The 26,180-nt window shown below is 41.1% G+C and overlaps 1 protein-coding gene across 1 annotated transcript; it reads right to left on the bottom strand.

Moving 5' to 3' along the window:
- Positions 1-17,380: 17,380 nt before the first annotated feature.
- LOC131256163 (uncharacterized) lies at positions 17,381-19,498 on the bottom strand. Its single transcript, XM_058257205.1, has 5 exons — positions 19,326-19,498; positions 19,042-19,091; positions 18,849-18,927; positions 18,066-18,109; positions 17,381-17,973 (listed from the first exon to the last, which is right to left on the bottom strand). The coding sequence occupies exons 1-5, from the start codon at positions 19,384-19,386 to the stop codon at positions 17,770-17,772; spliced, it is 438 nt and encodes a 145-aa protein (XP_058113188.1). The 5' UTR covers positions 19,387-19,498; the 3' UTR covers positions 17,381-17,769.
- Positions 19,499-26,180: the final 6,682 nt, after the last annotated feature.

Genomic DNA, 26,180 nt, shown 5'->3' on the forward strand with positions numbered 1-26,180 from the left:
AGCCTTTGTACGGCTGATTGCACTCATGGACTTACTAGTATATTTTTGCTTACTCTAATATCGTATGATTCATGATTTTGTCAGTATTTCCACTTATTCCGATGATGTATGATTTATGGGCTTTATGGTATACTCGGCACTTATCTTGTGCACACACTTTCACCACCCTCTAAGCTTTTGTAAGCTTATACACGATAGATGCGTGTAGGTGGCGTTAGGTTGCAACAGCGTTGAGCTTGGAGCGTGCAGCTGTCCTCTGGAGGTTTGATTTCGATATATGTATTTTCCTTTCAACATTGTATTCAAATGTTTATATTAGTGGATATGTGGTGATGATGTTGCCTTTATGATTTGGGTATACTTATTGTTATGCTTCTTATAAGACAAATGTAAGTTGGAAAATCCCCCTTGTAGGATCCCATGATCGGAATCTGACGTATGAGTGCCGGAATCCGAGAATGGGGCACTACAGAGGCTGTCAGCATCGTATTTGGTGATCGAAAATTTTGTGAGCCCGGTTTCTGAGTTTGGGGCGTGACACTATCTCTATGGGGTTAGGTTCGAGCTCTTCTCCGACCACAAGAGCTTGAAGTACCTATTCTCTCAGTCCGAGCTGAACATGAGGTAGAGGCATTGGATGGAGCTCCTGAAGGATTATGATTTTGATCTCTAGTACCACCCAGGCAAGGCAAACGTGGTGGCAGATGCCCTTAACCATCAGCCACGAGGACTAGTGGCGTATATGATGATTCAGGAGTGGAGGATGCTTGAGGATGTGACAGCATATGATTTTGAGTTCGGTCTGCAGTCTTCTATTATGCAATTATCGAGCTTGTCGATTTAACCCTCTCTTGTCGTAAGGGTGATCGAGGCTCAACAGACAGACGAGTCGTTGCAGAGTTATAGGGCTGAGGCAACATCTGAGAGTCAATCAGATTGGCAGATTGGTTCTGATGGTGGACTTCGCTTCAGAGGCCAATTATGTGTCCCGGATATTCTTGAGTTGCGTAGAGACCTTATGACCGAGGCACATCGATCGCAGTTTTCTATCCACCCTAGCTTGACGAAGATGTACCGTGACATGAGGTGACAATATTTTTTAGTGGGGATGAAGCGTTAGATTGCCAGTTTTGTGGCCGAGTTGACACATGTCAGCGTGTCAAGGCTGATCATCGGAAACCCCCTGGTCCATTGCAGCCATTGAATGTCCCGACGTGGAAGTGGGAGCACATGTCGACAGATTTCATTATGAGCTTGCCGAGGACTCAGCGTGGTCATGACGCCATCTGGGTTGTTGTGGATCATTTGACGAAGTCGGCACATTTTCTTACGATTCGTGCGATTTGGTCTATGGACAGGCTTGCGAGGTTATTCATTGAGGAGATTATGAGACTGCATGGGATTCCAGTTTCAATCGTTTCTGACTGAGACCCGAGGTTCACGTCTCAATTTTGGGGGAGCTTTTAAAGAGCAATGAGGTCATTTTTATAGCTCAGCACCACATATCATCTGCAGACCAATGGCCAAACCGAGAGGGTCAACCAGATCCTTGATGATATGCTTCGGGCCTACGTGATTGATTTCGGGGGTAGCTGGGATGAGTATCTATGATTGACTGAGTTCGCATACAACAAAAGCTATCAGGCAACCATTAGCATGACTCTTTTTAAGGCACTGTATGACAGACCATGCAGATCTCCGAGTTGTTGGACCGAGGTTAGAGAGCAGTGTCTCCCAGGTCCTGAGCTTGTGCAGCAAACGTTAGAGGCTATCAATATCATCAGGCAGAGGATGAGCACAGCTCAGAGCTGGAAGAAAATTGTTGCTAATCGTCGGCGTCATCCTTTAGAGTTCACAGTTGGAGAAAGAGTGTATCTCAAGGTCTCGCCCAAGAAGGGCGTAGTTCGATTTGGAGCAAAAGGCAAGCTTGCCCCGAGATTCATTAGACCTTTCGAGATCACTGGGCGCATTGACATCATGGCCTATCAGCTTGCCTTGCCATCTCAGTTGTCTAGTGTCCACAACATGTTCCATGTCTCTATGCTAAGGAAGTGCAGGTCAGACATAGTTCCTGTTATTGATTGAGAGCCACTAGAGGTTCGTGAGGACACTACTTACATTGAGTAGCCAATTTATATCCTTGATTGGAAGGATTAAGTCCTCTAGATCAAGGACATTCCCTTAGTGAAGGTGCAGTGGGGTTACCATTCTGTTGATGAGGCGTCTTGGGAGTGCGAGGCCGAGATTCGAGAGCGCTATCCCAATCTCTTTTATGATTGATTATATATTGTATCTTGTATGCTGTCGCTGATTTTATATGATGATGCTTTGTTTCCTCTTCTATTATGAGTTATATTTACTTGCGATGATAGTGTAAATTTAGAGGATAAATTTTTTTTATTTGGAAGGGAGAGTTGTAAGGCCCGTACCCTAGTCCATACCGTTCCTTAGGCTTCCACGGTCATCCCGGTCGAATTTCGGCGACCCTCGACTTGAAATCAGCATTTGCGCGCAATCCTAAGTTACAGCCCGTAGATCTAAGTTGGCTCGACTCAAAACTTATATCTTAGCGACCGCACTGTCGCCGCGATTCGAACGCCGCGACTTGCTCACTGATTCGATACCAAGGTCAGAAGATGTGGGCCCACGTTCATTTCTAGGAAAACACTGCGCATTAGGAATTCTGAGATAATCTCTACAACCCGTCACATCAATCAATCAAGTACACATCAATCACAAGTCAAATACACCACCCATACCCTATGCCACCTCACCCCTCACAAGTCAACTCTCTCTCTCTCTCCTCTCTCCCTCTCTCTCTCTCTCTCTCTCCATCCATTCCTCTTTCACCCAAAATTCAACTAAGCCCATACCCTAACCATACCTTTCTTACAACATCCATTCAACCCATCCCTTATCATCCCATTACTTCTCTCTCTCCCTCATTTCTCAAACAATTTCCCAAGAAACCAAGAGATCCAACGTCCAAGCCTCCCAAGGAGAAGCTAGGTGTGGCCCACCTCCCTACCCCAAAACCCCTCATCTCCACCATCCAACCTTCATAATCCACCCTTAAAGAAGATGCTAAGGATCTAAGGAGTCCAAGGAGCTAAAGAAGGAGACTAATAGGTGGGTGATCCACCATTGATTTTCAATTTAATGGCCCACTTGTGATGGGACCCAATTTGATCTATGTGTTGTAATCATATAAGGGGCCCATAGTGGCGAGGTCCCTCCACTACACCGATCTCTCTCTCTCTCTCTCTCTCTCTCTCTCTCTCTCTCTCTCTCTTTTCTTTTGGTGATGATGATGATGAGAGTGCCCCACGTATGTATTATATCCATACCGTCCGTTTTGGACGTATGGACCCCACCGTGATGAATGGATTAGATCCACACCGTCCATCTGAGGACCACGTATAAGTGGGGCCACCTCAATAAATGTGGTTGGTGGGCCATGTGTACATGGACCCCACCTTGATGAATGTATTGCATCCATACATTGGACGTCCAGCAGCCCTTGCCGCTGGACTGTGTAAGGGAAAACACAACAAATGACTATATATATAAAAAGAGAGAAATAATATTTAAATAATATTATATATATAATATTATTATGTTATGGTGGGCCCCACGTGGGACCCACCTATGGTGGTTAAATCACTAGAGCATCCATGCCAGCAGCAGATAGCTGCTGTCTTTACATCAGCAAGTTGGTGGGCACCACCATGATATATGTGTTTCATATCCAGGCCATCCGTGCCTGGACGTTTTATGGGCCCTAACATGAGGTATATGTTAAATCCATATCGTCCAACACCCTAGAGGGGTGGGACCCACCCTATATCATCACCATTCAAACTCTGGATGGTGATTGGTTGGACCACCTCACACTAGCTATAGCTAATGTATTGACGTCAGTAAGTTCTGTGGGTCGACCCACTGCTGTATACGTCAACAAATTCTGTGGGCCCACTATGCCATGTGTCATATCAGGGCCGTCCATCTGCTGGACAACCAGCAGCCCCACCATGATGAATATGTTTCATCCAAACCGTCCACCCATTTGGCTAGCTCATCTTAAGGCTTGAGACATAAAATGAAGCAGATTCAAATCTCTAGTGGGCCACGTAAGTGGACCCCACCCATGATGTATGTATTACATCCAAACCGTCCATCCATTTGGAGAGCTCGTCCTAAGGCCTGAAAAAAATTAATAATAAAATAAAATAAAATGAGGCAAATCTATTAGGTGGACCACACTGCAGAAAACGTGGGGAGTGAACGTCCACCATTGAAACCTTTTTGGGTCACAGAAGTTTTGGACCAATATGAAATTTGTTTTTCCTCTTAGTTTAGATCTTTATGACCTTATGAACTAACTGGATTGAAAATAAATGTTATGGTGGGCGTTGGAAATTTTAAACAGTAAAAATCTTTATCTCCACTGTTATTTGTGGTATGGTCTAGATGATCTCTTGATATGATTAATTTTTAAGATGCTCTAAAATGACTTCTAAAAATAGATGTATGGTGTAAATAGTTCATCTAGAGCGGTGGGCCCAACTTGATGCATTTGGGGCCCATTTGATGCGGCCCATTTGATGTATTTGAGACCCATTTGATGCAATCCATTTGATGTATATGAGGCCCATTGGTGCGGCCCGTTGATGTGGCCCATTTGATGTATTTGAGACCCATTTGATGCGGCCCATTTGATGTATATGAGGCCCATTGGTGTGGCCCATTGATGCGGCCCATTTGATGTATTTGAGACCCATTGGTGCGGCCCATTAATGTAGCCCACTTGATGTATATGCGGCCCATTGGTGTGGCCCATTGATACAGCCCACTTGATGTATATAAGGCCCATTGGCGTGGCCCATGTGATGCGGCCCACTTATGTATTTGAGGCCCATGGGTTGAGGTCCAATGTGATGTATATAAGGACTATGAGTGAGGCTCGATGAGTCGTATGAGAGGCCTTTGTGTGTGGCTGGATGTGTTGTATATGAGGCCCATTGCGATGTGAGATTCCACCATCATGCATGTAATGATGTTTATAACGGTCATGCCTTAGGAGCAATGATGGTTTGACATCCACATTGTAAGATCAATGATGGTTAAATGTCCGCATTGTAACTCTCCCTAGGGCTTATTGTTAGGCCCATACTTGTAGTGTGTAGGCCGTTTAGGCCCATCTTTGTTATGAATAGAGTTCATTACTATATAACATGCTTAGTATAGCCCCATGATTCATGCTTATACACATTATATGTATGCCTGATATGAGAAGTGACTGATCATAGCATATGCCTTTGGGCAGATTATTTATGGGGCTCCCTGATAGGCGGAGTTGCCCCACATGAGCGCGCGGTACGCGCAGGATTACTGCATGACTGAAAGTGTGATTCATGCACCCCACATTTATATGACATGATTTCTGTACGCCCTAGAGACATCAGGGCTGTGGCCTCCACAGGCATATCATGGATGGCAGGATCGGACACCAGAAATATTGTTATTAGCATCGGGGCACCATAGATGTCCCTGGGTGAAAATCCATAAACCCGATGGTACCAAAGAATGACTCTAACGTCGAGACCGAGTGGATACATGAGCGTACGAGGGTCATATACCATTAGACCGCGTCTCCCACTGTGTCGTGGTCAGTTAGAAATGGGTGTAAAATTATCCGCCCGAGGGTGGGGGGGAATTCTAGGCTAAGTCTGACAGGCTCGTAAATGGGTCTGTTATCAACAGGCCGACCAACATTGGTAGGTGGATAATGAGGTCTCTTCCACTTACACGATTACTCGTCCAGTGGGCAGTGATGCGGTGTAAGTGTACTAGACCCCGATGATTGTGCAGAGGAACCGTACTGATATATGGTGCAAATTGGTATGCTTGAGCTGCATTTTTATTCATGATATTGGCTATGTAGGCCTTGCATCATATGGCCTTAGTATGACCGATAGCATTTATGTCTTACACCACATAGCCTTGGTACGGCTGATGACATTCATGGACTTACCGGCATTTTCGCATTACTCTGATATTGCAACTTACATTTCTATCATATGCACACACTTTCACCACCCTCTAAGCTTTCTATAAGCTTATGCATGACCGTTGCGTGTAGGTGACATTGGGCAGTAGCTGTTCAGGAGCAAGAGTGTGCTGGAGAGCTTCCAGAGTTTTGGCTTTATTATCATTCTATTTCCCTTTATACACATTGTACCTAAAGTTTTTTATCATAATGGATTTTATGATGGTGTCTTGGTTATTGCTCGTGGGTTATGCTTAATACGAATCAAATTCAAGTAAAAAAAAATTCTCCTTATAGGATCTCGGGATCAGAACTTGGTGTATGGGTGCTAGGAGCTGAGAATGGGGTATTATGGAGGCTATCGGCACCGGATTCGATGATCGAGAATTTTGTGTGCCCGGTTTTCGAGTTTGGGGCGTGACATCTTGCATTGTGTGTTGTGATTACTGTACGCCCTAGCGACATGAGGGCCGTAGCCTCCACAGGCATGTCGTGGACGGCCAGATGGGACACTGAAAATCTGTTATTAGCATCGGGGCGCCATAGATGTCCCTGGGTGAAAATCCCTAAACCTTCGTGGCCAAGAGACGCCCCAACGTCTAGACCGAGTGGATACATGAGTGCTCGAGTGTCAAATACCAGTAGGCCACGTTTCCCACTGTTTCGTGGTCAATTGAGAAGGGGTTGTGGCCTTACCCGCCCAGGGGTAATAAGCATAGCTAGGCTGAGTTTGACTAGCTCGTAATTAGGTCTGCTATCGACGTGCTGAGTAAATATTGGCTGACTACTGGATAAGCGGATAGTGAGGTCTCTTTTACTTGCATGGTTGCGCGTCCAGTGGGCAGCGATTGCATGTAAAGTGTACTAGACCCCGATGATGATCCTAAAGATGTACATTATTGATATGAGGACTTATTGAGCAGGATTTGTATACTCAACATCTTACTCATTCATTCATTCATTCATTCACTATCAACTCGGGCTAGTGGTGTGCAACTAATTATTATGTGTACCTTCGTAAGGGCCGGGATTTCGGTTGGGCGTGCGACTAACCTGAGGCTACGAGTTTACCACATTGAGTCTATCTATCCAAATTTAGGTATGGGACTGGTTTGGATAGAAGTCCCTTGTGATGGACCCCGTAACCTGTGATACTACGTACTATCATCTCGACTTTACACTCCAGCTTGGTCATTTCATTCGCACCGCATATTGCATTCATCCACGGCATATGTCATTTTAGGTTACTATATTTTTGCATTTATATGGCCTAAATACGGTTGACGGCATTCGTGAACTCATCAGGAATTGTATATTGTATTGCATCCTCGGCATCTAATATTTAGCTCTGTATGTCTCCGCATTGCATACTCTGATATTGTATGATTTATAGACTTGCCAGTATTTTCACTTATTCTAATATTTATATGCTTAGCACGTGCATTGCACACACTTACACTACCCTCTAGGCTTTTTATAAGCTTATGCACGATAGAAGCGTGCAGGTGGTGTTAGGTCGCAGCAGTGTTGAGCTTGGGGCATGCAGCGGTTTTTTGGAGCTTTGATTTTGACATATGTATTTTCCTTTCAGCATTATATTCAAATGTTTATATTAGTGGATATGTGATGATGATGTTGCCTTTGTGATTTGGGTAAACTTGTGGTTATACTTCTTACAAGATAAATGTACGTTGGAAAATTCTCCTTGTAGGATCCCAAGATCGAAATCTGGCATATGCACGCTGGGAGCCGACAATGGGGTACTACAGAGGCTATCGGCACTGGATTCGGCGACCGGGAGTTTTGTAAGCCCGGTTTTCGAGTTTGGGGCATAACAGCAAGGCACTCCACCCTCCTTTTAAACCGATATCGTGGTTGAGCCATTAATGGCTGGCAAATAATGACCAGATTCGAGGAGGCGATATGACTCACGCCAGTGCACCCCACGTACCATGTGGCAGCCTCCAGTTCACGGACGGGTCCGAGCATCGAGGCAAAGACAGGTGTCGCCTCATTACATGTAGGGCTGTACATCGAGCCGAGTCGAGCTGGGCCAAGCTCAGCTTGACTCGTCCCTGCTATACTCGAGTTCGAGCTCGCCCTCAAGCTCAACATTAAAGCTTGGCTTGTTTGCCAAAGCTTTCGAGTCAATCTCGAGTCGAGCTAGTGGTTCGAGTCGAGTCAAGCTTGTTCATATGTCAATCCAACACCCAACCCAACCCAAACCCGCACCCAACTCAACCTAGCGCCCAACTCGACCCGACCCAACCCTCACCTCGACCTAAACCCGCACCTGACTCAAAAATAAAAAAATCAATGGAACTAAAATTATACACATCTATGATATATATATATATATCATTAATCATACCTTTGTGGTGGCCGAATGGGTTGAGAGTAGTCACCAAGTGAGCTGAGACAAGTCGGGTTGGGCATGGGTTGAGAGTAGTCACCGAGTGGGTTGAGACGAGTCAGGTTGGGCACAGATCAGGGAGAGGCGAATGAGAGAGAGAGAGAGAGCTCAACTCAGGCGGGCGTGGGATGGCAACTGGTCCACTGTGATGTTTGTGTCTTATCCATCCGATTCATCCATTTTTCCAGCTTACTTTTTGGTGTGAATCTAAAGTTATATATATATATATATATATATATATATATATATATATATATATATATATATATATATATATATATATAATACTCGAGCCGAGTCGAGCTCGAGCTCGAGCTTTGAGTCTAGTCAAGTTCGAGTCGAATTGAGTTGATTTGCATCATGCTCGAACTCGGCTCGATTTCAACTCGAGTTTTCAAAAGTGAGCTTGACTTGCCCCGAGTCAGCCCTTCAAACCAAGTAAATTCGAGCTAAATCGAGCTGAGTCGAGCGAGCTTTTCGAGCTAGCTCGACTCATGTACAGCCCTAATTACATGTTCAGAAATGAAAGGACGTCGTCATACGCGTCGCCTCAAGCTACTCGACCATCACTACTAAATCCGCTTTGGTTCCCACGCCCACTACCTTTCTATCATGATGGTGAAACCCTCTGACCACTTGCGCGCGAGTTCCTCCACTCAAAGCGATACCCTATAACGCATATATTTTGTGAGCCTCTAAAGAGTGCTCGGAAGTAGGGGGGCTATTGTTATGGGTAAAGATGGGCTGACCAGAATATCTGGAGTAAGAGAGTGCATATCGCAAGTAATGGAGGTCGGGTAAGAGCTCGGCCCCCTACCAGCGGCTGAACTCTTATCCGAGTCGAGAATCGACCAACATGGAAGAAACATTAAGCATGGAAGAGGAGATCATCTCAGTCTCTGCTCCCAAGCATTACCTTCGTGACCAACCCAAGGAACAAACACGAGGGGTGTCCAGCTAACATCCCATTACTGCGACCAACAACTATATGCCGACTCGACCTTAAAGGTAGATCCTGACCATGATAAGTGCTTTGTTCGTTTCATGGGACCTCGACCAACCTGACTTGGAGGCCAACCTCGGTCATTGAAGGCCCACCACGGGCCTCGACCAGTCCTCCTGTGAAGTCGGGCTTGGTCGTTAATCTCGGACTCCTTGAAAGCCGACCACTTGGAAGTGTCATTATAGTAAGATCTCCCCAGGATCCTCACTTGAGATCTCAGAAAGATAATGGCGATAAGTTAGGGAGAAGATCCCTTCTATAACATGTACCTGCTAAGTAGGAAAGTTTCCCATTTACACAACTGAACTATAAATAGAGACCCCATCTATAGTGAGAGGTATGCACAAAAAGGTATGCACAAAAGCTCTAACTCGGCTTAACTCAAAATCACAGTTCTAACTTAAGCATCAGAGGGTCCCCTGCCATAGCCAGGGCCCCTATTATCGATTGGTGATTGCAAGTACTCAACGAGTCTAACAGGGACGACTAGATTTCAGCATCAACACCACCTTCGATCCACGTAATGAACCTCCGGGACAATGGTCCCCACGCCATGGGCAACTCAAGACAATGAGGTTCAAAATTGCCTAATCTCTACCATGTTTGTCATGTGGTCCATCTGTCTAGTGGCCAATAGATGCATGGTTGGGATCACCACACATGTTTTCCATGTTTACAGTGGGGACATAGATCCATAGAACTTCCATCGGGCATCAGTTGACGAGGCATTCGTTTTCGTGCACTGCACTATATCTGGCCTTTCATCAGCAACAACCGATGCAGGGAAGAGCGTGAAAAAGTGAATAGAAAGACACTGCCCTATTCCACTAGGCAAAACTTTGAATCCACGTGATAAAAAGGGATATTTAAAATTTTATTATTCAATGATTCTCAAACTTACTGATTACATCACTTCAAAAAAAAAAACTAAAATAATCGTGCTAGATGATTCCTAACATGATTAGCAGTTCCTAATTAAAAGACTGCATGTACTAAAAATATAAAATGAAGGAGATATATCCGAATTAAAATTTACTAAAAGTAGTTTTTTCTAAAATTGCAATTTTGAATTAGAAGATAGCGTTTTCTCCGGAAATGGATCTACGCGACCCATTGCGAGGGTCGGTTGACCCCGAATGGCCCGTTACGGTAAAGATTCATATGTCGTGCGTCCCTAGCAATACCTGTATAAAAAGTTATGACCGATTTATGGTTCACACTTCAAATGGCAATTTTTTCCTATTCGAAATGAATTTCTTCAAACCAACGCACATAGAGTCCAATTACATCAAGCCCTATATAGGACTGGCCTGAATCTAATGGACTGCATCGGTTTCTGTTCAAGCTTTTTTCAATCCACTTGTGCCAAGAATAGGTTTACAGCCGGCTCTACAGCACTTGAGCACGCATGCACTACAATATAGATTCCCAATCATAGTATCTACAGTTGAGACTTGACTAGAAATAGTAGCAACTAAATGTTAGGAGTGACAATGGGCCCGTTTTGGGCCAAATTAGCTACTCCTAGGTCCAGCCCAGCCTGATAGTTAAGACACAAGGCCCAGCCTGACATGGGCCTAGCACATAAAAGAATTGTTTGGACTTGGGTCCATCCTGACATGACCAGGCCCAGGCTGAAAATCCTTATTTCTTACTTGAATGTGCTTAATCTATCCATTGATCAGGTGGGCTACATGTGAACCAATAGATAGAAATTTCGGAAGAATAAAACCAATGGTATATTCTTCTGTGGATGAAATGAAAATTTTGGTCTTTTTTGAAGAAAAAAAAGAAAAAAACCAATGGTGTATATTCTATATTAGGCAATGCTATATTTCTCATTGCCTTTTCTGATTTTTTTCTCTTTTATTTTTCTTCTTAATTGTATTCTTTATTTGTTCCTAATTAGGAATTTGATTGGGGGATTTGTTTCCAACCCTTCTTCAATAAATTCATTGTATTCTCATAAGAAATATAAGAAAAGTTTTAAATTTGTTTTTTCTGTTCTTTGAATTTTTTTCATTTTATCATAGCATCCAATCGAGTGCTCTTGATCGCTTGTTGTTTCCGAACGATCTTCTTTCCAAAATCTGGGCCTCTGATTCATTCCGCATTGGGTCCAGCGGGGTGGGCTAAATATATAACTTGAGCCCGAGCTTGACCCAAAATTAATTGGGCTAGTTATACAAGGCCCAAGCCCGGCCCATGGACCAGCTAGTAGGTGGAAGCCCAGCCATGGCTGGGTCCACTTGGTCCATTTCCACCCTTACAAATGATCCTATCCACCTTGGTGCCCATCAGTTGACCAGATCTAAAAATTCCACTAACAAGGTCAGATGTTCAAGATCTAGAAGTCAGAACAGTGGGACCTATAATTCTGACGGTCTGGATCGAGTACATTGGATGAGACACCACAACAAAATGGTGGTAGACCATAACAGCACTCTAGCCCATGCTTTATTTCATGTCGATCTATAATTAAAACGTTGTGACCAATATGTCCTGATAGGTGGGTCATGAGGCTCACACATACCATGCCGTGAATGCAACTTGAAGAGAATACAAATGTATAAATGCATGTTTTCTCTTTTCTCTGTGGTATGTACCAAAACTGTAGGGTACGTACCCCTCTCAAAACATACATCCCTCATTTACGCTGTACCACAAAACCTTTCCGCAGCAGACCAAGGCATGTGCCACACAACAGGGAACATGTGAGCCCACACCTAAGAGAGACAATTCGACCCAGCAATTAACGAGTAGAACATGGTTGCACCACCTCCAAATCCTGGTGGGCCATGGTATGGCACACGACCACAAAAAGGGTTAGTTACATAGTGCAAGACACCTACTACAATACAGATATATAAACAAAACAGAGCCAAGATGAGAGAATCTCTCTCTCTCTCTCTCTCTCAATAGCGCTAACAAACAAAATTAGAGGAAATCATTGGTACACTTGAGAGTATGATAATTCATGTGCGTGCTGTGGGCACTTGACACATAACATACATGTAAATAAAACTACACTCATCCAGATCATGAACCGAACTATGATGAGAAACATCTTAAAAAAAGATTTTTTTTATTTTTATTTTTTTTTCCCCTTTAAAACTAAGATTGATCGATGAACCTAAAACCTTTAAAATCTGCATAATCTACCTTCGTTATCTTAACTCTCTCTCTCTCTCTCTCTCTCTCTCTCTCTCTCTCTCACCTGTTGGAAAGGAGCCTGTGGGGCCCACTTATGGCCAACCACTAATGGGTGGCTCCCACATGTGTTTCCTTCATAATATTCTTTTTTGCTTTATTTTTTGGAATTAGAAATTTATTTATGAATTCAAAGTTGATTAATAATTTCAACGAAGATATGATTGGGAAGAGGGAGAGATGGGATGAGATGGGTTTAACCATTACCTCATCAAAATCTCTTCTTTATCACCAGGAATCCCTAGTTCAATGTATGAGGAAAAAAAAAAATCTAAGAAATGAGCCCTAAAAAGAAAATATGGATTTTTTTTTTTTTTTTGTCCATCTAGCCCGCCTCTGGAAGATCTAAGCAATTGATCATAATTTGGGAGCTATTTCAACTATAAAATTAGAGGGATGATTTGACAAAATCCTTTTTACTCTTATAGTAGTGAGGTGGATCTCTAGATGTAGATTGTCCATGTTTAGTTTTGTGCAAAGGATCTGAGATCATTTATATTATCATATCCTATTAGCCCACTATAATGACCCAAGGATTTGGTAGGCATATTCATGTACATGAATACTTACATTTATCTAAGCATATATGTATAGATCCATCAATTCATCCATCATTCATGCATACATGCATTCATCAATCAATGCAAGTTGTGACCAGTCATATAAATGATCGATCTGTTTATTAATATTCATTGATTTGTATAATTAATAGTTATATAATATTATGGATATACATGTGTGTAAGATGACAAAGGTCTTTAGATTAGCCATACTCAGTTATGCTAAGAAAATAACTTATTCAATTTCAAATTACACATCTGCGTGGACGCTAAAAATGCAACTTAATCGATTCCAAATTATACATTTGCGTAAAACAAGATCCCATGATAGGTACGCCATGTTTTTAGAACTATAAATATACATTTAAAGACTTCTTCACTGATAATATTGATTTTTTTATAGCTCTTTATAAATAATATTTTTTCACAAGTGTGTGTGTATGTTAGTATCACTTTAAAATGATTCAAATCAATGATTGTGAAAAACTAATTTTTCAGAATGACTTGATAAGTTAGATTACTGTGTATGTTGGCCAAATACTCCAAATTGAGTACAACTCCATCTGATGTGGTCATACAGATTTGGATAAGCTTAGATTGCTGTGTGCTAGTTAAGTACGATGTTCTAGCTGATTTCGCACATCTGATTCTTATGATCTTTTTTTTTTTTTTTTGGTTTCTATAAGATGAGCGAGATGAAGAATCCATATTATGCCCATCCTAGCTACAATGTGATTCAGTTAGAGATATTTGACATGAGTCCATGAAGTCCACTTATGGGTAACTACTAGTAGGCAGGTGCCACATGAATTTTCCTTTAAATTATTCTTTCTACTAATTTTTAAAATTTAAAATTTAAATTTTCAAGTTCGAAGTTGATATTTAAGTCCAACAAGAATACGAGAGAGAGAGAGAGAGAGAGAGAGAGAGAGAGAGAGAGATGGAATAACCCTTGCCCATCCAAATATCTTCCTCATCTCATAGGTCCTTCCTTTTCAAGAAAGTATATATCTTTTATTCAATATATATGTGTGTGTGTGTGTGTGTGATTTCAAAACGAGCATCTAGGGTGAATATCTTACATCCATTTGGCCCACATCTAGACGATCTAAATCATTGATCATACAATTCAAGGGTCATCTCAACCCTAAAATTAGAGGGGTAACAAGATCCTCTTTGCTCCTGTAGTAGTTAAGTGGGCCTTTAGAAGTATATTGTCCATCATCGACTTTGTGCAGTTCTAAGATTGTGTAGACTGTCAGATCCTACAGGCCCACACATAAGCCACCTTTTAGTACTTTCAAATACTTTTAAGAGTGTGATAATTCATATGCATGCGGGTAGCCATTGTACAAGTAAAATACATGTAACTCAATCTAAATCCATCTAAATTGAACTCCAAATTATGATGGGAAACATATGCAAAATGCGATTAATTAGGATGAACATTACCCTCATTATTTTTCGCTTTTCAATTTGCTTCATCTACTTTCATTCATTTTCTCCATCCATTTGCTAACCTCTCTCTCTCTCTCTCTCTCTCTCTCTCTCTCTCAATGGCAATTCCATACAAAAATGGAGGAAATCACAAGTACTCTTGAGAGTATGATGATTCGTATGCATATGGGAAACCACTTTACACATAATATACATGTAAATGAATCTAAACCATCCAAACGATAATGGGAAACATCTCTAAAGTAAGATTGATTGGATAAAAATAACCCACATTTTCTCTTTTAAAATTGGATAATTTATCTTCATTCATCTTAGCCATCCATTGATTCCCCCCCGACATTTCCATACAAAATTAAATGAAATATAAGTACTCTTGATAGGTACTGATTCATATGCATGTAGACAACCATTGTACAAATAACGTGCATGTGAATCAATATGAACCCATTTAAATTGTGGGCCAAACCATGATGAGAAACATCTCTCCAAAGTAAGATTGATGAAATATAAGTACTCTTGATAGGTACTGATTCATATGCATGTAGACAACCATTGTACAAATAACGTGCATGTGAATCAATATGAACCCATTTAAATTGTGGGCCAAACCATGATGAGAAACATCTCTCCAAAGTAAGATTGATGGGATAAACATAACTCATATTTTTTCTCTTTCAAATATGGTTCATCATTCAAGTCACCCAAAAGACACTTCCATACAAAATTAGGGGTAAATCACAAGTACTCTTGAGAGTACAACAATTCATCTGCATGTGGACATCCATTGCACACGTAATGTGCATTTAAATCAATATAAACCCATCCAGATCATGGACCAAACCATGATGGGAAATATCTCCGAAATAAGATTCATTGAACAAACATAGCTCTCAGTTTTCTCTCAATTAAATTTGGTTCATCTACCTTCAAAAGTATAAGAAATTATCGGACGATGATCTCCATGGAAACTATTAAAACATGAACTTTAGTTTCTGAGGTTTTTTTTTTTTTCTTGAATAGTGAGTGAAAATCTTGTGTTTCTTTGGCAGCACCCATCTAGTTTCTTGCGCTAAGGATATATATATATATATATATATATATATATAATTTACTAGCTAAATCCACCATTTTTTTTACCATCCACACAACTCAAATCATCACATCAAAGAAAAGCCTTAAAATAAATAAATAAATAAATAAATAATTTCCATTTTTTGCATGGCATCCATGATTTCCAAACGTGACCTCAGAAGAAGTCATAAATACTTTTAAGAGTTTGATAATTTATATGCATGCACACAACGACTTTACACATAACCTACTTGTAAATGAATCTAAACCCATCCAAAGCATGGACCAAACCATGATCCCAAAGTAAGATTGATTTGATGAACATAACCCTCATTTTTTCTCTCTAAATGTAATCATCTATCTTCATTCATCTTAGCCATACATTTTTTGCTCTCTCAAAGTGATTAAGATTGATTTGATGAAAATAATCCTCATTTTTTCTCTCTAAATTTGGATCTTATATCTTTGTTCTCTCTCTCTCATCGCATCCTTTCCTCAAACATCAAATTGGTTGGAGGTACATTATGAACTTTCTCTCTAAATTTGGATCTTATATCTTTGTTCTCTCTCTCTCATCGCATCCTTTCCTCAAACATCAAATTGGTTGGAGGTACATTATGAACTCAAATTTTTTACTTTGTTAAATTTGTACCATCAACCTTCATTCATTTTAGCCATCGATCTCTCTCTCCTCACACGCATGCACACACCCACGTACCCACACACACAAGCACTTCCATATGAAATTAGAGGAATTCATAGGTACTGATGTAGAGCCGGTCGCGGACAGTTTCATGGCCAAGATGGATAAGAAAAGGCCCGGTCGACGACAAAAGTGATACAGACTGTCGGACCTTAGGGCGTATCTCACAATCCGGAATGAGTTATCAGGCGTAAAATATATGATTTTGGGGTAGAATGAGTTACTTTAGCCATGACGTGTTACGCAAGCCGGATTTTCGAAATACCCCCGGATCGACGGTCATTTCCTTATTTTAATTCCGTTTTTACTATAAATAGTAAGTTTTAGTTTGATTATAACTCTTCATCCGTTGGGCTCTAGGAGTTGTGTCCAACATGAAAAGTGTGTAGAATAATTAGGAAAACAGCTTGGTGAAGCCAAATAGGACACTTACTACTTTTGGCTGAAAACCTTGGGCACTAGCAGACACCATGACCGTCTATAAATAGTAAGTTTACTATTTATAGTAACTTGCGAATTTTAGGAGTTTTAGTTATAGTTTGCTTCTGATTTCTCTCTCATTGCTTGGTACCCCTATTTAAAGGGTTGTGAACTCATTTATTTCATTCATTAATCAATTTCAAATTTTATAGAATTTATTTTCTATTTTGCTTGTTTTCTTTCCCATAGATTCAAGAAGCCTCTGTGAGGAGTCCAGAGAAATTCCGTGGATTCGGAATAGTTATCCTCTTAAGGGAAACGGTGCTTGACCTCATCACTTTCATCCCTGCGTCAGGTACTCATGAGAGTGTGACAATGCATTCACATGCCTGAAGCCACTTTACACATAACGATGCATGTACATCAATCTAAACTCATCCAAATTGCAGACCGAACTACCATGGGGCATATCTCCAAAATGAGACTGATTGGATGAACATAAGCTATATTTTCTTTGTTAAACTTGGAGCGTCTACCTTCCTTCATTTTAACCATCCATTTCCTGGCACCAATTGGAACTTAAGGATTATCCATTGTGTATGAGCCCCACAATTTGGATTGATTGACACTATGCCACATGCACGTTGGTCGTCAGCATGCCTACATATCTCATACTCCACCAGCGTGTCAAATACATTAATGTAGGAGACCACATTCGTATCTTAAGTGATGATGCACACAATCATCAGATTAATATAAGAATAATAGAATATATTAATGTACAAAATCATCCCTAACCCTAAGAAACTGCAGCATTTTCTGTAATGCTGTCTAACCTTTTCCTGTTTTGTCCTAATCTTTTTGTTTACTTGTCACCCACACTCAATTGTGAATTGGAGGTTTCCTCCTCGCAGGAGAGTAATCCATCCCCGCTATATCGATGATGTCCGGATAGTGCTTGGTGGTGGATAGCCGGTGCTCCGACACCGTCGATTTAACGGAGAAGTTCTCTTGATTCCCATTGACTTCTTTGCTCGAATGGTGCCCCGGCGTGGCTCCAATTTCCATCCCTTCATTTTCTGAAGTCTGTAAATGATGATTAAAATGGTTTAAAAATTCTTAAAGATGAAAAAGAAGGATCTAAACCAAATGTTCTTTATTAACCAACAACAACCAACCTTGGAAGTAGACCTTGTGTTGGTCATGAGTTTTCTACTTCTTCCTGCATAAATAGAGTAGAACTACTTGAGAGAAGTTTTCTAGGTCTGATTGTTGAAAGATTGTAGCATGCGAGTGCGTTTGGATGCACTATTGAATTGAATTGCAATGGTTAATCTAATGACCTGGCCTCGAAATTGCAATTAGTTTACTTTCAAGTCAGATTTGGAAGTAATGTAATTGCAAGTAGGGCTTGTGTAGAACTAGGAATACTAGAAAACAAACTTGATTTTGTTGAATAATGTTTGCAAATCAAGCCATTCATTCATCCAAACATGGCCTAAGCCCCGATTATGGTACAAATCAAGATTACATGTAATTTCTTGTCTTGTTGACACAAGACAGTTGTGGTTCAGTTCAACAAATGCTAACGAAACTGCCCATCTTTGTGAATGAAGGGGGAAGAAAAAAAGGACACGTAGAATAGTGCTAGTTTTGACATAAGGTAGTAAAAGGTTCTTCACAAAATTGTAATGTGTGATACATGGTCATGGGTTATTGCCCTCGAAAACCCAATTCTCATCAGCTCAAATTAGTAATTTCTATGAGTGAGAGAGAGAGAGAGAGAGAGAGAGAGAGAGAGAGAGAGAGAGAGAGAGAGAGAGAGAGAGAGAGAGAGAGAGAGAGAGATTTTCAATGGTGCTTAGGTTTGTGACTCCTAGGGCCATAATAATCAGCATGAAATCCTGGTAGCCTATGGTGGGTTTCCTTGATTGCCCTAAAATGTCCTCTCTTCATGGTACCTGAACATTGCCCATCTTTGCATAGATTAACTTCTCCAACACCACCACTTTCTTCAACCAGCCTGCTTTCCTTCTCTTCCTGAACCCAACCATATGTTTCCACCATTAGAAGAAGAAGAAAAAAAAAATCCAGCTCAAAATATTCAAATAATATCTAAACACACCATTAAAGCATGAAATTCAATATACCCACATGGATTTTTCGATGGCTTGAAAGCGTTGACAGAGGTTCCAAACGTATACCTGAGGAACACAAATACAAAACATCAGATCTTCCATGCATTTCTACTATTACTACTGCACAAATGAACATACATGTCCCTGAACTTTTTATTTTTTATCTTTGAAATTGATATCTACACCCACCCTAGTTGATACTAACCCCATCTTCTCTACTTTTGGTAATAAGAGGATGAGCGTATCTATCATAAGGGTGGGTGCAAAGACTGGCTACCATTTTCTTCTACATTTGCATACCTTGAGCTGTGACTATTAGTAGTAGCAAAAGAAGGGGTACTAAAGCCATAGAAGGCCTCATTTGTAACAGCTTTTGATTTGAGAACAAAGAAAGAAAAGAAAGAGAATGGTAGGAAGACAAGAGAATGTTGTAGATTTTTTCCTTCTCCACTTGCAAAGGACTGAAGGTAGGGAATGCTTGTAACTTGCTCATGTGGTTGCTCCAATATATATACATGCTCCTCCAGAACATTGTGACAAATATCGCCGGAGATTTTGGAAATACCGCGATATTTAAAGAGAATTTTTATTAAAAGATATTATTAGATTTTAAAAATCTCGGAAAATTTACCGAGGATTAATTCCCACTTGTTTTATCCAGCATGTAAAAATACAAACTCTGCGGGGTCCACCGAGTTGTATACATACAATTCATTCCGTCCATCCAGTGAGAATCACTATTTGAAAATACATGGAGAAGATACGCTCAATTAAAGACTCCTGTGGACCACAGCAAAACTGATAAGTTCTGAACATGAAGCCCACCTTAGTATTTTTTTAATGGATTTTTGTATATTCTCTTCATCCTGGTGAGTTTCACCTGATTAATAGGGTTGATGAAAGACACACATCGTGTGGCCCCACAGACAAACTACGGTCGGCATCCTATCCCCATTGCTCCTTGTGGTGCGGCCTATCTCCATTATTCCATGTGGTGTGGCCCATATGATTGGTGGATATATCTGATTTTTCGTCTTAAGACCTAACATCTAGAATAAAACCTGATAGATGGAATGGATTTTACACATGCAACAGGTGGGCCACACAGACTTGAGTAGGAGTAAAGACTGATTTGTGGACAGTGATTCCTACCATGGAATATTGTGGACGGTAATCAAGGTGTCCCACTGATCGAAAACTCCTAACCATTGGATCACCGGGCTCCACGTTGTAAAATGAGAACCATATATCGGTTGATATTGTCTGGCTGTCTCCAACATGGCCTACCTTTCAATAATTTCTGATCATCTTAACACGCCCATACTGGATGGTGGAGATTGGCGCTGAGCCCACGAACCACAGGGTTGATCAAGGCTGGTGAGGGGTTATCACTTTCAATGGACGTCCCTGGACTACCAAACAGAAACAGCGAGCTGTGATATTAAAGAGGGGAGGCGAATTTTCTACCAACCACGTGACAGCCTGACAGGGAGCCCATGTTGGGCCCACTCTAATGTCTGTGTTATATGCACTCCGGTCCATTCACTTCTACAGCTTATTTCATGAGGACATGAACCCCACACGAGGCAGACCAAAGACCTATGTCGGCCGCAACACAGGAAAATGTAGAGGTGAAAAGACCTAATGTTGAAACGTCCCTGAGGCCCACCATGATGTTTATATGTGATCTAAACCGTTCATAATGTGGTTTCCATCAGGATGATGAGGAAAAATAGCTATTAGCTTGACCCAAAACTTCTACGGCCCCAAAAAAAAAAAAAAAAAAGTTTTAATGGGGTGAATACAATCCCCACTCCCACTTGATTTTTCTATCTCCCTGGTATCTCGGCTGTCCTAAATAATGAGCCGCCTAAATGGATGCATGGAGTGGATATAACACAACATATCATGTTCCCAAAGAGCTTGGGGTCAGAAGGGCTTTTTATAAAACTGAGGTACAGGTTACAGGCTTGCATGTGCCTCGTCAACACAAGGTTCTGTGAGGGTAAGTTGTGGGGCGTACCATGATGTCGGTAATAACTCTAATTCATTTGTCATTTTCGCAAGCTTTAACAGAACAGGAACACAAAAATGAAGCAGACCCAAAATTCAAATTGATCATATCACTAAAAATAACAGAAATTGAATACCCACCATTAAAACCTTTGTAGGCCGTTCATCCCAATAGAAATATTCTCATAAGAGGTTTCTCGATGGATATGATGTAGAGCGGGTCGTGGATAATTTTATGGCCAAGATGAACTAAAAAAGGCCTGATTGTAGACAGAGATGATCCGGACCAACGGAACTTAAAATGAACATATTTCACAAACTGGAATGAGCTATGGAATGTACCATATATGATTTTAGGGTAGGATGAACTACTTTATCCACCCAACTAGGCAATGCTAGGTTGCGCATGCCGAATTTGCCAAAAACCATCCTATTGACATTCAAATTTTATTTTAATTTCATTTCTACTGCTCATAGTAAGTTTTAGTTTGAGTATAACTCTTCAGCAGTTGGGCTTTAGGAGTTATGCCCAACATGAAAAGTGCTTAGAATTAATAGTTTGGGGAACATGATTTAGCCAAATAGGACACTTACTATTTTTGGCCGAAACCCATGCGCACTAGTAGGAATCACGACCGTCTATAAATAGTAAGTTTACTATTTATAATAAGTCACGATTTCTATGAGCTTTAGTTGTAATTTAATTTTGAAACTTCTCCTTAAGGTTCATAGCCTTATTTAAAGAGTTATAATCTCATTTTTCATCATCAATCAAATTATTTTTAATATTATAGAATTATTTCTATCTTGTTTTCCTCATGGATTTGATGTTTCTCTGTGAGGAGTCTAGAAAAGTTCCATAGATTCAGAACAGTTATCCCTTGAGGAAGACGATGCTCGACTTGACGTCCTTCCTTGTGTCAGGATATAAATATCATGATGAGCTCTCCGAAGATCTTAGCCATGTGCATTTTTTTACCTTTTAGTGTTTTTCTCTTTTTTGGCTTGCTTCAATTTTCATTTTACCTCATTTTTAATTCCTGCCATATTGTGGTAACTGGATTCAGTGAAATTGGTGAAACACTCAGGCGGTGTCCTTATGTGGCAAGATTGATTCGTTTGGCATCATGTGGCGTTGGTCAAGTTCTGAATCACTTCTAAACATGCATTGTGAGAATGATATTTGATGAGGCCATAAAGGTTAGCAAGGCCGTAACGCAACACGATTTGATTGGGCAACATGACATAGTTAGATATAGTCATGTGAAACATGTTTGAAAGTTGCTTGGTTACCCAATCGAACCCACACAGGCTGGACCAATCAATTGTTGCATTAGGGCTTTACTGTCCTCAATGTTTTCACCTCACCGAATCCAATTTCTTTAATGTGGCCCCAATAACAGCACGTGGCCCAATCAAACATGTCACATTAACGTAGGGGTGTACACGAACCGAGTTAGCTTGGTTAGCTTGCTCGACTTGACTTGAAAAAGCTTGATTCGACTCAGTTCGAAGTTGAGTTCGAGCCGAGCTTAGCTGATTTTTTGAGCTCGAAAAAATTTTGAACCAAGTTAAAGCTTGCCCAAAGCTTGACTCGACTCAACTCGGATCGAACCCCAACTCGAATCGAACTTGGAAGAACTAGTTCAGTGACTCAGTTACTCTGATATTGATGTTGCTCACCAAGTGTTTGATGAAATGACTCAATGAAGTGTTGGCTAGTGGCAATGAAGGTATGTATATGAAACAAATACCATTTTTTCTTATTTTTTATGTTGCCTATAAGGTGTTTGATGAAATACTTATAAATAGCTACTGCTATTTTACATACAGTGAGAAATTGAAAGTGCACTGCATGTCTTTGTGAAAATGCCGCAGAGGCTCGATTTTGGCTCGAACTCGGCTCGAATAGGCCCGAGCTGTTGATTGAACAGAGCTGAGCTGGCCAGTCAGGCTCAAGGACCAAGCCGAGCCGAGTTCGAGCTGGGGTTAGCTAGTGGCCGAGCCGAGTCGAGCTGAGGCCAGCTTGACTCAGTTTGACTCGGTGTACACCCCTAGATTAGGGCATCATTGAACTTGATGTTTCTCCAGTCCCACTGAATCTAGCTCCATGTAACCAGTTTGCGGAGCTAATAGACAGATGGAGGCAGATTTGTGATGGACATCTTCTTGTGCCCCATATAGTTTTCGCCACAAAAACTCTTTGGAGGAAAATAAGGAGGCCAATTGTGTGTTACTTAGTACGTACCGAGTAAACTTTGTGGCACTTACTATGATGTATGTGTCTTTTCTAGTTTATTGTAAAGCATGAGCCCAAGATTGAGGCATATTCAAAGTTAGAGTAGACCATATTATAGGAAACACTAGGGATAATGATGTCCACCATTGAAACCTTTCTCAAGCCTATAGTAATGTTTATTTGCTATCTAATCTACACGCAAGGTCACACAAGATGGATGAAGAAGTTTTTCACATTAGACATTATATTTCTACTGTTTCCAATGGTCTATTGATGCTTTAATTTTGGGATCATCACCTAAAATAAGCTAAAAAATAATAGATAGGTGACTGTCCCACATAGTGTTCTCAGATAGTATTGTAGGTAATCAGCATAGGAATATGGGCTATCGCGGTTAGACCCTGATCGTAAGGCCTACCTTAGGGCGTGTTTGGATTCACGTTTTGGTTGTATTGTATTGTATTCGGTACTGTTCACGTATACGTTGGGCGATATTCAGAATACATCCAGCGGAGACATACGTGCCACTAACCAATGTTTGGATAGGACGTATTACTCTAGCATATATACAATTTCATATCAGATCAATGTTTGGAAACGATCGGATAAGGGCCACACGATGTATATACGTGCGTGTAATGGGGCCCACTCACTGTTCCATTGAATGATCTGAGTCGTTCATTCACTTCAGAGGGTGGGCATTACCCTTGCTTAGGTGTCCTTTCGTTTCTATGCAAACTATTGCAGAATCTCAACCGTTAAACATGAAATGAACGGCGAAGTAAACACCCTCATGGGTCACACTGATTTCACTCCAAAAGCACTCCCTTCCGGATGGTTTTTCGTCCTAAATTCAATGGACGGAGTGAATTTTTCAAGAAGCTTCAATAAGTGGGCCACCAAACTTCACAGAGTCGATGTATGTCGACTCTGTTGCGAAACAGAGGTTCCGTCTTTTCGTTGTGGGCCACCATCATGCAGTGAAAGGTGGATCTAAACTGTTCATCAGGTAGATGGAGAAAAACCCATCAAAAACATGTTGACCTTTCATGGCCATGTACTTTCTCATGATTGCTACAATGATCAAAAGAAGACCGTTCGGCTGTTGTTTCAGCTTGATTGTCTCAGTGGGCCACATCATCGGATGATCAAAGCTCACCATTCATGGTTCAAATCTCGAGAGGAAGATGATGGACGATGTGGATTTGTCAAAAGACCGCCATACTGGGCATTACCAGCAACACAGTAAAAGAAGAAAATGTTTTCTTCTTGTTTACGTCTGACTGAACGTCCGGCCGGTTGCGCAGTACAATCCCATCGATGATGCAAAGTGGTTCTCGGGCGTATTAGCGTGCATTGAATGCGTCGCCTGCCGTTCGTTTCCAAACGAGGGACATGTCCCATCAACCCCACTAATACGATACCATACACTCGAAACCGTGAATCCAAACACGCCCTTAATGTATTCATTGTATATTCTCAATGTTCATCTGCTTTTCAAGCTTATTTGACGACAATGCAAAAAAATAAAGCAGATAAAATTTTCAAGTGGATCATACACTTAAAACAATTATCATTGAACACTCCCATTAAAAACTACCTAGCACCCATTGTAATATCTTTTTAGCCATCCAGCCAGTTGATAAGGTCATTCGGACTTGGATGAAAGTTAAAAACAAATATCAGCTTGGTCTGAAACTGTTGTGGCCCACTAAAAGGTTTTTAACCATCAATAACCACTATATCTTATGGTGTGGTCCACCTGAAATTTTGACCTCCTTCAATTTTAGGACCATGGCCCAAAATAATCTGGAAAAACAGATGAATGGCGTGGATACAATGAATGCCTCGAGGTGCCCCTACGGTCTGGGTCTCACCCACATGGTTGGTTGGGTGTCGCAGCCAAGTGGCGTAGCAGATGCCGATTGTTTTACCCAATCTCTAGTCATTTATGTGGGCAAGCTCACCATGATGTATGTGTTTATCCATGCTGTCCATCACTTCTCTCGTATCATTTTAAGATATTGGCATAAAAATGATGTAGATCGGACGCTCAAGTGGACCACATCAAATAATAAACTTGGGTTGCATTAAATGAACAAACTTTAAATGCAAGAGTCATTTATGATGTGGTTCACTTGAGCGTTAAATTTGCTTATTTTGTTATCATATATTAAAATGACATGAGATAAGGAATGGAGGGTGGGCCCCACGCAATCTGCGTACCAAAATAACGGGAACGGATTGGCTACTCCCTCTGCCACCAGCCTTGTGGCCGGTGGTTGGTGCTATGTGGGCCTACCATGATGCATGTGTTTCATCCATTTTTAAAGATCATTTTAGAGCTTGATCTCACAAATTAGAGGTACATAGATCTCAGGTGGTCCATACCACATGAAAACAATAGTGATTGGATATCCACCGTTGAAATCCTCCTAAGGCCCATTGTACTATTTATTTGATATCCAATATGTTGATTAAGTCATATAGGCCCAGATGAAGGGAAAAATAAAAATCAGCTTAATCCAAAGCTTTCATGGCCCCCAAGATGTTTTTAATGGTTGACACTCATTCAACACTTTCCTATAATGTGGTCCACTTGAGACTGAGATATACCTTATTTGTGGTCTCATACTGTAAAATGATTTATAAAAATAGATGTACAACATGGATGAAACACATACATCATGGTGGGGCCCACAGAGCACAGACCATCAGCCATTGGCTGGTGTGGGGGGAGTAGCCAATCCGATTCCCGAATTAACATGGCCGTCATCGATCAATCAAGCTCTAATGTGGCACGAGGGAACATGAAAGCCGATTGGCTAGTGTACCACATACCGCGTACCTGGTTGGTCGGTACGACGGTGGAAGACAGGTTGCAGCAACAGTTCAAAGGAGAT

The sequence above is a fragment of the Magnolia sinica genome, chromosome 9, assembly GCF_029962835.1.
Source record: "Magnolia sinica isolate HGM2019 chromosome 9, MsV1, whole genome shotgun sequence".
NCBI classification, from domain to species: domain Eukaryota; kingdom Viridiplantae; phylum Streptophyta; class Magnoliopsida; order Magnoliales; family Magnoliaceae; genus Magnolia; species Magnolia sinica.

Excerpts from the sequence above, each read along its gene's own strand:
- LOC131256163 (XM_058257205.1), bottom strand. The coding sequence starts at position 19,386 with ATGAGGCCTTCTATGGCTTTAGTACCCCTTCTTTTGCTACTACTAATA. Across the intron at positions 18,928-19,041 it reads CAAGCCATCGAAAAATCCAT|GAAGAGAAGGAAAGCAGGCT; the intron begins GTGGGTATATTG and ends GGTTGGGTTCAG. Across the intron at positions 17,974-18,065 it reads ACACAAGGTCTACTTCCAAG|ACTTCAGAAAATGAAGGGAT; the intron begins GTTGGTTGTTGT and ends CATCATTTACAG.